Here is a 17,182-nt window from a genome sequence, read left to right as displayed (position 1 = left end):
ATGTGAATTTGATGATCAAGTGATTATCTATGTTTAGGGAAAATGCTTTGAAATTGCTTTCTTATCTATTTATATATTGTGATTTATGATTTAGGTTAATACTTTAGAGTCTAAAGACGTGATCAAGTCAATCAATCAATCAATCAATCATACCCAGTAAAATCCCACCGACAGCAGAGCTATAGGTAGGGTCTGGGGAGGGTGGGATGTAGGCACTCCGTACCTCTATCCAAAGGAATAAAGAGGTGGCTTCCAGAGAGACCCTCGGCTCTAAGAACATGTGTATGAAGCAAAAAAAAAAGAAATCAAAGTTTAACAGTTATATAAAAAACTACTACTAATTATAATAATATTAATAAAAAGGTCACAGTTTAACCGCAATATAAAAGCTAAAAATAATAATAATAAAATATGTAAGGGAAATACCATTATGGTATGTGACCTAAATAAGTTAAGTCTAAGCCCTAAGGTATTCAATTCTCTCTAAAAATCCTTAACTTTAATTCTACTTCTCCACGAATTCCTATCCTCAACCATGTCCTCGGAGAGGTTTAGGTCTATCAAATCATGCCTAATCCTCTCATCCCAAGTCAATTTCGGTCGTCCTCTACCCCTCCTCCCCTCCTCGGTCTATCAAATCATGCCTAATCCTCGGAGAGGTTTAGGTCTATCAAATCATGCCTAATCCTCTCATCCAAAGACGTGATCAAGTAACTTTTATAATTATTACAATCAAGCGCCATCTGAATTTTGACTTTGTGCAAGGACAAATGCTTTGAAATTGTTCTATTATACAGTTATATGTTGTGAGTTTGGTCTAAACTCTGTGTCTGTACAAGTGATCAAGTAGCTAGACTCCATATTTATAAACGAACTGAATGATAGTTTTTTTTATTTTGCCTTGAGCCCTATTGTAGTCGATACTGCCGATCGGTTATTGGTCGTTATGTTAAATATTGGTCAGAATATCGGTACCGGTTATAATTATTATAAAGGAGTCGATTATAGTTTTATGGTTTGTTCTTGTAATCGAAGACTCTAGATTGAACACCGATGGTTTAGGTCGATTAGATTTCTTTTTGTTTTGCTAGATATAACTCTAGGCATGCATATACAAGTTGCAATGACACTGTTTTCAGTTTGATCGCTAAAAATCACAACCAGATATGCAGATATCCAATAGAAGGTTATAAAGTTAGAAACTTAGAAAAGGAGAGAAAAAAAAAAGCAAACTTGAACATAGAACAAAAGCATCAAACATTAATACACTTCTTAAGTCTAAACTATCCACATTGCTCCATAGTAATGCAGAAAGAGTTGTATTAACAATCATTGTCATGTAAATCCCACATGCCTAGCAAAGAGCCCATGAATCGCAACGAGTATTTACAACATCAACTTAAACTGCTATTGTATATCTGCAGCCACACATGTAAACTATTAAAACAAACTCAAAATTTAAAGGTGAGACCGGACATAGACGAATTTGAATTCTAAAGTTGAACCAATTGTCATAAGTAGGAGTATTCAGCTAAATCTGCAACAAATTAAGACATTAAGAACATAAACTGTTAGTGATCAATATTATTAGTGATCTTAATTAACACACTAATCGTTTACAACTTTAGAAAAAAGAATACAATTTTGTAGAGGTGTTTTTAAACAATTGACAGAACCACGCAAATTAAAGCAAATTGGGCGGTTCTACCCATTTGACCTTTTGAACTAAGTAATTTGTAGAGAATTTTAGAAAAACCAGTTCATGCGAACCATTTTTTCATGTTTAATTATTATATAATACAATTGAAGAGTTTGGTGCCGCAAAGTCCCGGTTGGGCCACTTTGAGGCACCATGTTGGTATTTTTTATTTGTCTTAGTTTCGGTTCGTAACAAACGTAACAAAAGCCAACCGAATGTCAAATTTGTTTTTGTTTTAGTTCCGGTACTGTAACGAACATGACGGAACCGATCGAATTCGAGTAGACTCAACGCGTTTTGTTTTAGTTCCGGTACCATAACAAAACGAAAAACTGACAGAATGCTGTTTTGTTTTTGTTTTAGTTCTGGTACCGTAACGAGCGTGACATAAACCAACAGAATTCGTGTAGACTCACCGCCTCAACGCCCGAGATCGCCAATGGGGTCAGGTTTTACCAACGCCCGAGTTTACCGACCGACGCCACATCATTGGTCCATCTAAAATTTTATTATTTTTTGTTTTTATTTTGGTCTTAGTTTTGGTACAATAACACACGTAACCGACACCGGCAAATTCGCGTCGACTTACCGTCTCAACACATGCGACCGACAACGCTTGGGTTTTACCATTGCCCGGGTTTTAACGGCCTGCCCCGGCGCAACGTGTCGTATAAATACTACTTTTTTAACAAATAATTTCAAACCATAGTCGCATCTACGAGTTCATGTGAAATAACCGCCTATATTACCAACTGAAGAGAGAACTGAATGTATAACAAACTTATTTTATCATATGTGAACTTCAATTTTGGTTTCACTCCAGTCAGCAAATTTTGCTTTTAGCCTATGGTGGCAGAGAAAACATGGCTTTGACATATAATTAATCAAATTTCAACCCAAATAAGTTTTATAGTTGAAGTTAGTTGGGTAATTAGGTGTAGATGTGTCAACCAAAGTAGCAACATACTAATATACCTTCATTAACATAAAAACCGAGGCTTGAACCCCACAATCTAATAATCCCGATGAAGATGCTAATCATCATAACCATGCTCGTTGTGATTGTATCATGATATTCAGCCAACACATTTCAGCTTCCAAATCCTGAGATATATTATGATATTCATGCAGTACATTTGCATAACTTTATTATAGAATAATGGAATCTATAGATGCAAACTATAAGTAATTCCCAACATATGAGCACACATTCTCAATTTGGCCGGCTTCACCGGTTTTTGCCACACAAAAAATAAATAGTTTATTATTATTATTATTATTATTATTTTGTTCCCGGCCAAAATATTGATAAAAGCAAAACAAGTTACAGCACTTAACTGCGCAAAGAGATTAATTCCATCATAAGCGAGCAAACATGAAAACGTGTACAAAAGGGCAAATCCTATTGTTTATTTTGAAGTCCCAAGTCCATAAAATTTCAAAGTGAACGCCACTAATTTACCCTTATAAGCATGGTTAGTTCTTGCAGAAGCTTCAAAACTTATATGAACAAGGCAATTAATAATAAAATAAAATCTCATAGCCTTCCCTTGAAACCAGTACAGTTACATTAAAATAAAGGTAAAAATAAATGATAAATAGTTACCTATTCTCTAACATAGGTTTTTCACCTTTTTAGGCTGAGTTATGAAGATATTTTAACAAAACTTTTAACTTATTAGTGTGCATAATACTTGTTAATTGTATTTAGTTAGGGTTTTAGCCCATTTGGTTAGATAGAGCCCATGGGCCTTTTATGGGCTGTTAGCTAGGGTTTAGTTGTGTATATATAGATGTAGTGGCTTATGTATTAAACACACCTTCAAGTAATAAACATTACTTTCCTACAAATCATTTCTTTACATGGTATCAGAGCTACGGCTCTCGATCCAAACCCTAGCCGCCACTTAACCTGAACCGAACCAGCGGCCCTAGATCTGAAACCGAACCTGTACCTTCTGTCCAGTTCTTGTAATTCTTTTTCGAGAGACTTTCAGCTGTCACCGCCGCTCCCACTGTCACCACCACCCTCCGAATAACAAACCCTGAAAAGCCGCCGTCGATCCACCGCCGCACGCGCCCCCACGCGCCGCCTACACACCGCCGCTGCCACTCACGCGCCGCCGCGTGACGGCGCGTGACACCCTTTCCGGCCACCGGATTTTTTCCAGGTCACTTATCTTTTACTTCCGCACCACCCTGTGTTGTTAGTTTTTCAATTCGAGGACTTTTATTTTTCTGTCTCAGTTCGTGTATTGTATTCGTTCGGATCAGAAACTTTCAGAACCAATGGCTGATAAAAAGGCTTCAGAAAATCAGATTGCTCCAGGTATTATTAATTACTCAGCTGTTCTTCGCATTCCGATCAAACTTGACTCAAAAAATTGAGGTTCGTGGATTCTCTTAGTCCAAAAGGGTCTTGAAAGTATGGACAAAGACGATCATCTCACTAAACCACCCCCGGACCCAATTACCAAAGAATGGAAAATTGATGATAGCGGAATCTTAATGGCTCTATGGAATGCTATGGATACACAAATCCTCACTATTGCTCAAAACTTTTCCACCGTAAAGGAAATGTGGGATCACCTCTCTTCATCCTTTTCGGCTAAGGAGTCTATCTCTCATGCTTATTCGGTGGTTCAAGCCTATGGTCGGGCCGAGCAAGGTGATTCTACATTTACCGACTATTTCACACGATTTTGCAAACTCCGAGATGAGCTTCGCACTATGTTTCCACCTACTACCGATTTGAAGATTCAGGAGGAGCGAAACGCCAAGATGGATGTCATGACCTTCATTGCCGGGATCTCGCCTAAGTATTCAAGTGCCCGACCCCTACTGTTGAGCAACTCCGCTGCCACATCTTTAGTTGCATCAACTTTTCATCTGTTACGGGAAATGTATGGTCCTGGTGCAACTCTACCTCCTACTGATACATCGGCTATGTATACATCTACTGGTCGGGGTACTGGTCGAGGTTCTCATATGACCCACAAAAAGGGTATTGGACGGGGCGGTGGTCTTGTTTATCACTATTGCAAGGAACCTGGTCATACGAAATGGGACTGCCCGAACCGCCCTCCTGGAAGTCAGCCACCTTCTCGTCCCAAAGCTCGTTTGGCTGCTGCTGGTGAGACTTCAGGTCCAACCACCACTCCCACTTACACAGTTAGCGAAGAAGACTATTGTCGTCTCCAGCAACTTCTAGCATCTCAGACTCCTGCTCTTGTTCCTGCTCCATGTGCCAATACGGCCGATTCAGGTACGCTTCCTAGTCCTTCTTCATCTTGGATTATTGATTCGGGTGCCACTCATCACATGACTGGGAATTCGGGTATTCTGTCCAACCTCAATAAAGTCTCCCACCAACCTGTTCGACTGGCTGATGGGTCTTCCTTTCCTGTACTAGGTGTTGGATCCATTAACACCTCATCCAACTTAAACCTCTCGTCTATTCTATATGTTCCTAAATTTCCCGATAACCTTTGTTCGGTAAGCCAACTTACTAAACAACACAATTGCTCTGCTAAATTTTATCATACCACTGTATCTTTCAGGAACTAGGGACGAACCGTCTGATTGGCACAGGTTTTGAATCTGGAGGCCTCTACCGCTTAATCTTCCCGTCAGGTCCTTCATGCTCTATAGCAACTACTTCAGTCAAGGAGGACCACTGTTGGTTAGGTCATCCCTCTACAGCGGTTATGAGGCAAATGCGTCCAGATTTACCACTTTCGTCTTTTAATTTTCATTGTGAGTCGTGTCAACTTGGTAAACATACTAGGCGTTCCTATCCCCCTAGAGTGTCTAATCGAGTCAGTTTTTGTTTTGAACTTTTGCATTCTGATGTACGGGGGCCTTGCCCTACCAAATCTACTTTGGGTTTTGAATATTTTGTTAGCTTTATTGATGACTATTCTCGCACTACTTGGATTTATTTGATGAAATCTCGTAGTGAAATTTTTTCCATATTTAAAGAATTTAATGCTTATGTTCAAAACCAATTTAACACCACCATTAAAACCTTCCGATCCGATAATGCTAAGGAATATTTTTCCACCGACTTTTCTTCGTACTTAAAAAATAACGGCATTATTCATGAATCTTCATGTGCATACACATCTCAACAAAATGGTGTGTCTGAACGCAAAAATCGTCACCTATTGGATGTTGCTCGCACACTCATGATCCAATCACGTGTCCCTCATCGTTTTTGGGGAGATGCCGTTCTCACAGCTGCATATCTAATTAACCGTATGCCCACACCCGTTCTTCATGGTAAAACACCGTTTTCTAGTACTATGTCTAACCGGTACTCCTTTTCCTCTCGCACCTAAAGTCTTTGGTTGCGTTGCCTATGTTCATGACCATCGTCCGAAAACAATCAAACTTGATCCCCGAGCACTTCGTTGTATCTTTGTTGGTTACTCACGGGTTCAAAAAGGGTATCGATGCTATAGCCCATCTCTTCACCGATACTTTACTAGTGTCGATGTCACTTTTAATGAGCCCTGTCCTTACTTTTCTGAATATTCCAATCCTGTTTCTGATCCATTTCCTGACCTCGATATACCCACATCTTCCTTCATCCCCACCATTCCTGTGTCAGTTCCTTCTACCGATCCACTCTCTACTAATTCTGACCCACCGACAGAATCTCCGCCACTGCTTTTCACATATGCTAGGCGAGGTAGGGGTCAAACATCAGTAAATGAAGAATCACCACACCCTGGCCACAACCCCGAACTACCCTCCGATACTCCACCTACATCTGAGCAATCCACACCTCTCACTACTACATCCTTACCCGAACCACCAACCTCTGATACACCCGTTTATGATCCTCCTGGTGCCCCACTTCCCGATATATCTATTTCCTTTCGCAAGGAGCCCCGGACATGTACTCGTTACCCGATTCAGGACTACGTTGCCTACACTCATCTATCTCCTGAATCTCATGCGTACACTACTACCCTTGATTCCTACCCGATTCCCAAAAATGTGATGAGCGCTCTCGCTCACCCAGGATGGAGACAGGCTATGGAAGATGAAATTGGAGCTCTACGGTCCAATCATACATGGGATCTTGAAACACTTCCTGAAGGGAAGCGTATTGTTGGTTGTCGTTGGGTGTTTACGGTTAAACTACACCCGGATGGCTCCCTACACCGCTTAAAGGCTCGGTTGGTTGCAAAAGGGTATTCTCAGGCATATGGCATTGATTACGATAAAAATTTCTCTCCGGTTGCTAAAATGTCATCTGTCCGTATTTGCATCGCTCTTGCTGCCATTAATCATTGGCCGCTCCACCAGCTTGATGTCAAGAACGCCTTTCTTAATGGTGTTCTTGAGGAGGAGGTATATATGGAGCAGCCCCCAAGGTTCGTCGTTGAGGAGGAGGCCTCGAAAGTTTGTAGACTACGTCGTTCTCTATATGGTCTTAAACAGTCTCCCAGAGCATGGTTTGGTCGATTCTCTAGTGTTATGGGACAGTTTGGGATGACGCGGAGTGCCTACGATCACTCTGTCTTCTTTAGACACCAGAAAGGGAAGAGGATTATCGTAGTTGTTTATGTGGATGACATTATAATCACAGGTGATGACGAGGTCGGGATTTCCGAACTCAAGCAGTTTCTTCAGTCTCAGTTTCAGGTAAGTGACTTAGGTCGACTGAGGTATTTCCTTGGCATAGAAGTATCCCGCTCTCCACAAGGAATACTTTTCTCCCAACGAAAGTATGTTCTTGATATGTTAACTGAATGTGGCTTACTGGGTTGTAAACCTGTTGATACCCTAATGCTTCCTACAAAGAAACTCCTCCCAAAGGAAGGAGATCCAATGAAAGATCCTGAGCGATACAGACGACTGGTTGATAAACTTAATTATTTAACCGTCACACGACCGGATATCTCCTTTACTGTCAGTGTTCTGAGCCAATTTATGGCTACACCATACACCGGTCACTGGGATGCTGCCCTTCGTGTCTTAAGATATCTTAAGATCTCACCTGGCTTGGGCATATTATACTCTGATCAGAGTCATTGTTGTGTAGGTGCCTTCACGGAAGAAGGAGATGGTCGGATATCAGGGTTCTCAGATGCAGATTGGGCAGGTTGTCCAATTTCTCGACGATCTACCACCGGATATTGTGTGTTTGTTGGAGGAAACCTTGTATCATGGATGAGTAAGAAGCAACACACGGTCTCCCGGTCGAGTGCCGAATCAGAATATAGAGCCATGGCAGATATAACATCAGAGATGACATGGGTTCGTCGTCTTCTCAGAGAGCTCGGGGTTGTTTCTAATGACTTGATGAGGCTATACTGTGATAATCAGTCAGCTATTCACATAGCCAAGAATCAAGTATTTCATGAGAGGACAAAACACATTGAGGTCGACTGCCACCTTATCAGAGATCGGGTAGTAGGCACACAAATTGATCCTCCTTCCATTCAACCAGTTCATGTGAAGACAAATTTCCAGCTAGCAGACATTCTAACTAAACCACTCCGGAAAGCTCAGATAGATTTTATTTGTAACAAGTTGGGCATGATTAACATCTATGCTCCAACTTGAGAAGGAGTGTTAATTGTATTTAGTTAGGGTTTTAGCCCATTTGGTTAGATAGCCCATGGGCCTTTTATGGGCTGTTAGCTAGGGTTTAGTTGTGTATATATAGATGTAGTGGCTTATGTATTAAACACACCTTCAAGTAATAAACATTACTTTCCTACAAATCATTTCTTTACAATACTTAGATAATTGGACAAAATATTATTCTTCAATAAGCTAAGAAGAAGGAAAAATTGCCATAAAAGTTAAGAGATCAAGAGTTAAGAATATGCAGCACAATTGAACATGGGCAACAAATTCATTTTTACCATGCATCAAGAATAGTTTGTTTATAATATTAAGCCACTACCTATAATATTTTAGTACATTAATATTCCCAAATTTTATATTGAACATCACTAATTATTGCTAAATTAATTGCAAATTTTTTTTGTCAAGCGTTGGTCCGTTGGACCCAAGTGGAAGTTGTTTAAATACAACTATGGGAACTCAAATTCATAGTGTGAAACTAAAACATGATTTCAAAGATTAAAATCACATCTAAAAGTAAGCCACAAACTTGGAATTTTAAACACTAATGATGTAGTAGTTGCTTTAGAAAAATTCTCACCAGATTTAAGGCAATTCCTTGTATCCAAGCTTTGTTGTATTTGTGAGATTTAGGAATCTACTATGAGAGCATAAAAAACAAGGAATGGATACAATAAAAATGATTACTTAGCAGTTATACAAAAGTAAAGGTTTATAAAAAGTAGCTTAATAAGAAGTAAATCAGCAGGTCTATTAACAAGAAGAAAGAATGCACGATAAAGATATAAAACCATAATAGACTGTTACCTACTTTGCCACATCCGCCATCACTTTCAGCCCAGTAAGCAATTCTTCATTACCTGAAACAAGTTGTGGGCGTCAAAAGTCAACATCATAGATTCATAAAACGTAAAAGGGACCGACTGCATAAAGAGGTAACCAACTTGTTTCAGGAAACAAATTGTTTTGGGCCAACAAGGCCATCATTGCATCAACAGTTCAATGCATAAACTAAAGGATCTCAATTTGAATGCTAAATCTGTATGCATAAACTAAAAATGATAAAAAAAAAATAGAGAGCATCCAGAAAACCACAAAACCAAATAATCAGGATGGTGAGAACTGATACCCTAATATTTCAAGCAGTAGCAAACTTTTCCCCTCATTTGGCACCCAAAATCAGAGCCATACAACGAGTGAACTTGTGGTTAACCACAATGAATCAGCAAATACGAAACAACTGATATGCTAACTATTATCAATAATAAATGAATAAAATATAAAATGGTGGTTGTATGTTACAGACTATTATTCACGCTAGAGAATAAATTGTTTAGATTTTTTACTTACCACAAGCATTTTCATGCCTTCGTTACAGTACCAAGATCAGGTCAATATATATATAATCGAAAGGGTGAAATCTCGAGACTATTTCGTGACAATATATAATATTTTTCTTAATTGATTTCAAGTATGATAGTGAAAAGGTAAGGGATTCAAAAGCCTGTGAAACATTAAAACTACCAAATCACTCACCTGAACCCTAGCAGTAGCAGCAGCAACATCCAAATCACGATTAAAGTAGTCACTCCCTTGAACCCAATCAACAACGAAATAAATCAAAAACATAATTATTTGTGAAGAGATATTCCACAGATTATGGAATAACTACTGAAGAAGCAGACAATTGATTAGGACCGGAGGTTGTTGCAATTCTACGAACCTGATGAACCAAATCGGAAACAACTATTGTGGAGAACCCAGGATCCAATTAGGATGAGCGGAGGCCAAAATTGAATGTGTAGTTATGTTATAATTGAAACCTATCATTAATTGGGGGAGGCGAAAAGAAGAATAAACGGAGAGGGTGGATTAATTATTTGATCGGGACAGGATGCCGGAGATAGGTGAGTTGCCTGAAGAGTTAAACATGCATTTAGTTTTACGACGTCTCAAGAGAGAGAGGGCAGGAGATGAAAGGCCTCCAATCTATATTATAATGTAACTGGATAACTGGATAACAACAATCGTCAATCCCTTATAGGTAGTTTAAGAACCCTATTCAGAAACACAACACAATTGGTTGAAGGATATCGACAGAAGAAATCGAGATGTGTTTTTACGAAATCAGAAGCGTTTCATAAAGCATTCAATTAAAGGATGGAAAGGTAAGCGGGTGTCGGAGAGACGTACGTTTCATTATTATTTATGATTTCAATTAGGTAGCCGGAGAATGCTTTAATGTAGTCGGAAGTTGAATGGTAACGTCGTCGACGACGCAGGACATTAAATTTAGCGGTGTCTCCCCCTTTGAATGGCATAATTACCATTTTGTCCATCCAATATGCTTTATAGGTAACATAGATAAAGGTAATTGACAAGCCAGATGTGGTTTATGTATTGAGGTTAAGTTGACAAATAAGCTTACTTTGTTGATAAATAATGGACAAGAAATAGTATGGTTTATGTTTATGCACAATTTCCGGCGAAGGAGGCAGCAGTTGAGGAGCTACGTCGGACGGAGGTGGAGGAGGCAGGGGGCGGAGGGGAGCGGCGGTGGCTGCCGGAGGTGGAGGAGGAATGGGGCGGTGGCTGCCGGATGTGGAGGTGGAAGGGGCGGCTACCGGAGGTGGAAGGGGAGGAGGTGACGGGAATGGAGTTTTGAAGAAATGGGGCTAGGATTTTGAGAGAACTGATGGAATGAAAGAAGATGTTATAAGATTTGAAAAGTGGGTGGTCCATGTCTGCGCGAAAAAAGGGCACACATACCTTTTTAATGAATTGTCTTCCGGAAAACAAACAATCTGCAAACCTCAATGTCTGCGTGGCGCAAACAAAAGAGGCCAGTAAGATCTTTTGTGAAAAAACAAACACCCCTAAGTTTTAATTTATTTTATAAAAGTTATAAATTGTATTAAATAAAAAGAAAAATGGAGAAAGCCAGAGAATGAAAGAAAAGAACTCATAATAAAGGTTGAATGATGGAGGAAAAATTGAGGCAATACAGACGTGGCTAGAGATGGAAATGAGATGAATGATCAACGAGAATGAAAGTTGGTGTTGTATAAGAGCCTTCTTAGCTCGTTCTCTGCAAATAGGTGAGTGACTTTTATAAATTATATAGTATGATTATGAGTTGTTGTGCGTAGAGAAAAGAGAAAATGTTATATTAGAAAGTTAAATTTGGGTTTTAACAGATCACGTCGTATAATTTTTTAATATTTTTAAAATGATTGTGAGTGGATGATAGATAATGATGCAAATATAAAAGAAAAATTATTTGGTTAAAAAAAAAGAATAAAATATGGTAATTATGTAATTATATAACTACTATACTTGATTATCACATTTAGTACGTTAATTTAATTCATACATTATTATATAGCAGTCGTAACATCATTTGACTTTTGGACTCTTCAAAAAGTTAAAGATTCATAAAAGACCACAGTAAAGAATCCAAAACAGACATCCCCTATGTTTGTGAACGGAAATCGGTAGCGGGAAGGGAAGAAAACATGAACCTTATCCAGAACCAAACCACCACTCCCCACCCATTTCCCTCTCGAACCAAACCCATCTCCGCCACCGCACCCACACCCACACCCACCGAGATCCTTCAAGTCCTCTCCGGCATCGCCCCACCCACCATCTCCGTCAACTCTTGCGGCTGTTTGGGCCGATGTGGCGCTGGGCCTAATCTCCTTGTCCTCCCGTCTGAAACGTTCGTTAACCACTGCGCCACTGCTGCTCGTGCTGCCCAGGTTATGTCACTCGTATGTGGTGTTGATTCGGTCACTTGTAATAAGAGTTTACAGGCGCTTTCCTTGAGGAAGAAAGCGGAAGTTGAGATCGAAAACGGTGATTTTGCGAGGGCTGACAGTTTATTATCTCAGGTTAGATTAATATTAATAATATTATGGCTGTAATTTTCAGTTAGAATTTGGAATTTTGGATTACTTTTTGCATTATGCATGTTAAGAAATGTATTGTGGTAACTAGTTAATTGTAATTTCGATAAATGTTAAATAATTGTTATTAGTTTCTACTTCATAAGATGATAAGAATTTGCCATTTTTTTTATTTTTTGAACGGCCAACAAACAGAGAATTGACTAAACCTAGCCGCACGGAGCTCATAGTTCATTTGTCCATTTGAACTAGATGATTGTATTTTCTTTTTTTTTTTTCTAATAGATCAAATTGATGCGCTGCTTTAAGTTAATTTTTCAGATTATTTTATAATTTTGACTATTTGTTGTGTTCGCTATCAGTAAACACAATTGTTAATTTCTCTCAAAATTTTAAAGAGTTAGCGTCGAATTTTACTAGAAAATCAGTGTATTCGTTATTATTAAAATCCTGACTCTTTTTCTTGGGTTGTGGAGTCATCTTTATTTGAAAGTGTATTTAGGAAAAAGATTGCGTTAGAGCTGGTGGAACATGTGTAAATAACTTGATACTTTAGCGAAAGATGATAATCATGTGTAGTAAATTAAGGACAAGTTAGGACTTAGGAGAATTAATAAGGTATGGGGCTCATTAGTGCCGCAACATACCTTTTTGCCCTAACAACAAGGAAATAAAGCTCATTATGAAGTCCCTCGTGGATCATTTGTACCTCAAATAGACATTTTATACATTCTATATGGCCTTGGGTAAGTCTCTTACTGACCACTTGAACAAATTTAATAAGTTGGTCTAGATCTGTAGGACATTGTGGTAGACCTAGATGAGGAAGATTATTTACTTCTCTGCATGAATCATATGAGCACTTTGTGGATACTTTGATGTTTGAAAGAAAGAATTTTGGGCCTAGGTGTGTTATGTACTGAAACCATTGCAACGTATGGGACTTGTCCCACATTAGTTGTATGGGCAATTGATGTGGGGTTTATAAGACAAATGGGTTCTCTCATCCATCAGACTAGTCTTTTGGGTTAAGTTCTTCTATTTGGCTTGTAACATGAGCCAACCTCGTAGTGATGGCCCATGGAGTGGTGGCTTGGAGGAAGCCAGCCGTGACCAACATGGCGATGAACAATGAGGACTCGGAATGGTGGCCCATGGGTGGTGGTCTGGAGTGAGCCAGCTGTGACCAACAAGGACGTTGGCTTTTAAGGAGGGTCTATTGTTACGGACTGAAACCTTTGCAAGGCATGAGACTTGTCCCACATCGGTTGTATGGACAATTGATGTGGTGGGTTTATAAGCCAAATGGGTCCCCTCATCCATCAGACTAGTCTTTTGGGTTGAGTTATTATGTTTGACTTGTAACAAGGTGCTTAAAAAGCAAGGACCCGAGCTAAGCAAGGCACAATGCATAAATATGCCATTGTTTGAGGTTCTAGGCTTGTTTAGGCCTTGCGGCTAGAGTAGACCGTTTTTTTATGTTTCAGACCAGGTTGCCCATAATATGCAGAATATTGCCGCAATTGTCAGTATCTAACATTCTGACCGGAATCTCGCCCGAAGGTCAGTGGAGCATCTGGATGAAAGCAATGCACTTGTCTGCGCCTCACCTCACCTGAGGACCTATGCACGCGCCAGAAGGGCTTTTGACAATATAGCCACCAGCCACACACACAAACACACATCATCACATCAGTAAGCATGCCGTAGTTGAGTTAAATAAAAGAGAGGTCTTGTGAGCATTGCATCAAGGGTAAACAATGCATAGCCAAACATAGCAAGGGCTCACATGGGTTATGGAGAGGGGCCTCAGGACTCGATCTTATGATGGTCAGACCTTGAAGGTGTACATACTTGAACACATAAGTAAGGTTTAGGGAATTGAAAGCCCATGTTAAGTGTTTATGGTCAGACAAGTAGACAAGTGAAACATTTATGGACAGACAATAGTCTGATGTAGTTCTGTGAGTTATGCAAAAGCCAACCGGATGGTACCCTTCTTAAGGGGACATCTCAGCAAGATGGTCCGGCAGACACGGCTAGACAAGTTGAAAGTGTACGCTATCACAAGCTCCGGGTTGCCTCAAGCACTTTGAGAAGAATCTGTATTGATTCTTGCTTACGTGGTATTAGATTTCTTCTTCTGCTATTTCTGTGGTCAAAATCTGGAGATTGAATGAGATCAGGTCGGCTGGGAAGTATCCAAGATAGGGGTGCTCTTGGGGATGGTTCTGAGTTTGAGCTAGAGTTTAAAGAACATGGAAATGTTTCTTCTTTACTGGATAGTTGATGTTTCAAATATGTGAAATTAATAATTGTTGTTAGTAAACTAACCCTTCCACAGGGTCCAAAAATCCCTTCTTGTGTGATGTATAGAAGAATCTTACTCCAATAAAAATACCTGTGAATAAGTCCTTTAATTTGAATTGCAGGCGGTAGATCTTAATCCAATTGGTGGAGTTCACTATATCTATAAAAACAGGTACATGCTGCTTATTAATTATTATCTTTATAATTTATCATTTTATCTTAATCCCATTTTATATAGAATTCTAGTTCTTACCTCTATACCTTATTCACTACATTATCTTTGACTTCAGCCTGACCAAGTAACTATATTAGCATTCCTTTTATGGTCTAACAGGAGGTGTAATCCAGGTCTGTTGCAAGGTTGGCCATGAACAAGACAACTGATGCTCTTGCGGATGCTGTAGAAGCTTCTACTCTTGCTCCCAAATATACTGAGGTAATTAATTAATAATATGAACTTGACAAATTGTTGATGTATATTGCATTGTTGTTATTAATTATTGATGAATTGAAAAACTTTGATTTTGTAGACTTACATATGTAAGGGTGATGCTTTAATGGCAATGGAACAGTATGAGGCAGCTGGTGATTCTTATGCAATGGCTTTAGAGTTGGATCCTTCTATCCATCGTTCAAAATCATTCAAGGTATTAAATTTTTCTTCATTTTTTTTATAGAACAAATTATAAGTAATATTTTTCTGTTTGATCCGTTTGAGATGAAGTACTACCCAAATCGACCCGTTTCATAAGCACCTCTATTTTCGTGTTATCAAAATATATGACGTGTTAATATTTCTTTCTAGGCTCGGGTGGCAAAGCTTCAGGAGAAACTAGCTACTACAAATTGCTGATTCGTGATTTATGATTTAGATGTTCCACATTGACGATCATGGACGTGTTAGTTTACGTTTTGTTATATTTCTCATCTAGGGTAACGACTTGTTTTAAGGGTGTTTACAAAAAGTGGACTGTGATTACCACTGAAATTACTAATTATTAGAGACCCAATTTCATATATAGTTCAAATTATAATAAAGGGTTGGGGTCGTTCACATGGAGTAAGATGATATTGGTTATAAGTTTTAACAAGGTTTAGTTGATATGCATAGCATACAGGTGCCAAAATTTAAGTGGCTCGGGTCCATTAATCTGTTTGACCCGTTAGAAAGAAAGATAAGCAAAGGGCAATGTTTAAATAACCGGATCGGACATCGAACCGAACACGTTACTAGTTCACTTCGATCGGTTAAACCGGTCGGCTCGGATTTAAGAACTGTATAACGCTATAAATTATTTAAAAATTACATAATATATAAATATATAACAAGCATTCTAGATGTTTAGGAAATATATTAAAAGAAGACTATAATGAAGTTATAACAAGTTACTTGTCAAATATCGATAAGTTAAGTATTTTCATACCAGGTTATTGTGATTAGTTTACATATAAGCTATTATCTGTATTAAAACTCCAAATGTTTACGTAATATAAATAAAAAAAATATTATAATTAACTAACAAGTTGCTTGTTCAGTTGGTTCAAAACTGGATATCCGAAGTTACTTCGGATATCCGGACCTTTCGGATAGTGGATTTCACTATCTGAATCCGAATCCGAAATTTCGGATATCCGATCAGATAGTGAATCGGATATCCGAAAATTAAAAAAAAAAACTTCTTTTAAAATAAACATACAACATCTCAATCATCTAAGTGCTCCAGATCTTTGAAACAAATCCTTAATTAACAATCTAACAAACTAATAGAAACCTAAAAAACTAAAATACTTTTATCAAGGTGGAGATTAGAGAAACAATGGTGGAGTCGTCAGGCGTGGTGATTGACGAAGGCTGGAGTGGTGGTGACGGACGAGGGTTGGACGTGGTGGTGACGGACGAGGGATTGAGGTTGTGACCAGAGGACGAAGGTGATCAGAGGTGGTCTGAGATGATACTTGTGAGTTATAAACATGGGAAACAGAGAGCAAGGATAGAGAGCAAGAAACTAGGTTCATATCTAACTTCATATTGTAATTATTAAAATTAAAAATATTAAATTTAATATTTCGGATAGTTCGGATATCCGAACTATCCTAAAAATCCCAAAAATGTTATCCGATTCCGAATTTTTGGATATCCGGGTTTCGGATATCCGAAATTTCGGATAGTTCGGATACTGATTATCGGATAATTCGGATACGGATTCAGATTCGGATACTTTTGAACACCCCTATCATTGGTTCTTTTTATTCCAGTTTTACTTTCTTCTCGAAAACTAACTTCTAAACCGGTTATTCTTGATAGTTCGGATCGGCTAGACTCCCGAATCCCGGTAAAACCTGTCGTTCCGGTCTAAAAAACACTGGCAAAAGATACTGCTGGGGACACCCCTTAATATGGGACGTATTGCATTATACGCCACATAATTAAGAGTGTTTGTCTTATATGGTGTACCTGATAGGCGGCGTATAGCACAATACGCCCCATATTAAGGGGAATAGATCGCGTATTGTGCTATACGCGGCCTATAGGGTAGTCCTAGGTTGTCAGTCGTACCCTATAGGCCACGTATAACACAATACACGACATATATGTTCAGATAGAGATACATATGGTAAAAAGGGCCCTTATATGTCACATATAGCGCTATACGCGGTA

At 38.9% G+C, this 17,182-nt stretch overlaps 1 protein-coding gene across 1 annotated transcript; it reads left to right on the top strand.

The window, feature by feature from the left end:
- The first annotated feature begins 11,820 nt into the window (after nt 1–11,820).
- LOC143594398 (small glutamine-rich tetratricopeptide repeat-containing protein 2-like) lies at nt 11,821–15,701 on the top strand. Its single transcript, XM_077073723.1, has 5 exons — nt 11,821–12,198; nt 14,646–14,695; nt 14,872–14,959; nt 15,054–15,170; nt 15,329–15,701. Exons 1-5 carry the CDS (start codon nt 11,821–11,823, stop codon nt 15,374–15,376), a joined length of 681 nt encoding a protein of 226 aa, XP_076929838.1. The 3' UTR covers nt 15,377–15,701.
- The last annotated feature ends 1,481 nt before the right edge of the window (nt 15,702–17,182 follow it).

The sequence above is a fragment of the Bidens hawaiensis genome, unplaced genomic scaffold (genome assembly GCF_021521415.1).
Source record: "Bidens hawaiensis isolate Kalapana, Puna unplaced genomic scaffold, B.hawaiensis_p1.1 tig00043576_1, whole genome shotgun sequence".
NCBI lineage: Eukaryota > Viridiplantae > Streptophyta > Magnoliopsida > Asterales > Asteraceae > Bidens > Bidens hawaiensis.
This window is presented reverse-complemented; position numbering and strand designations above follow the sequence as displayed.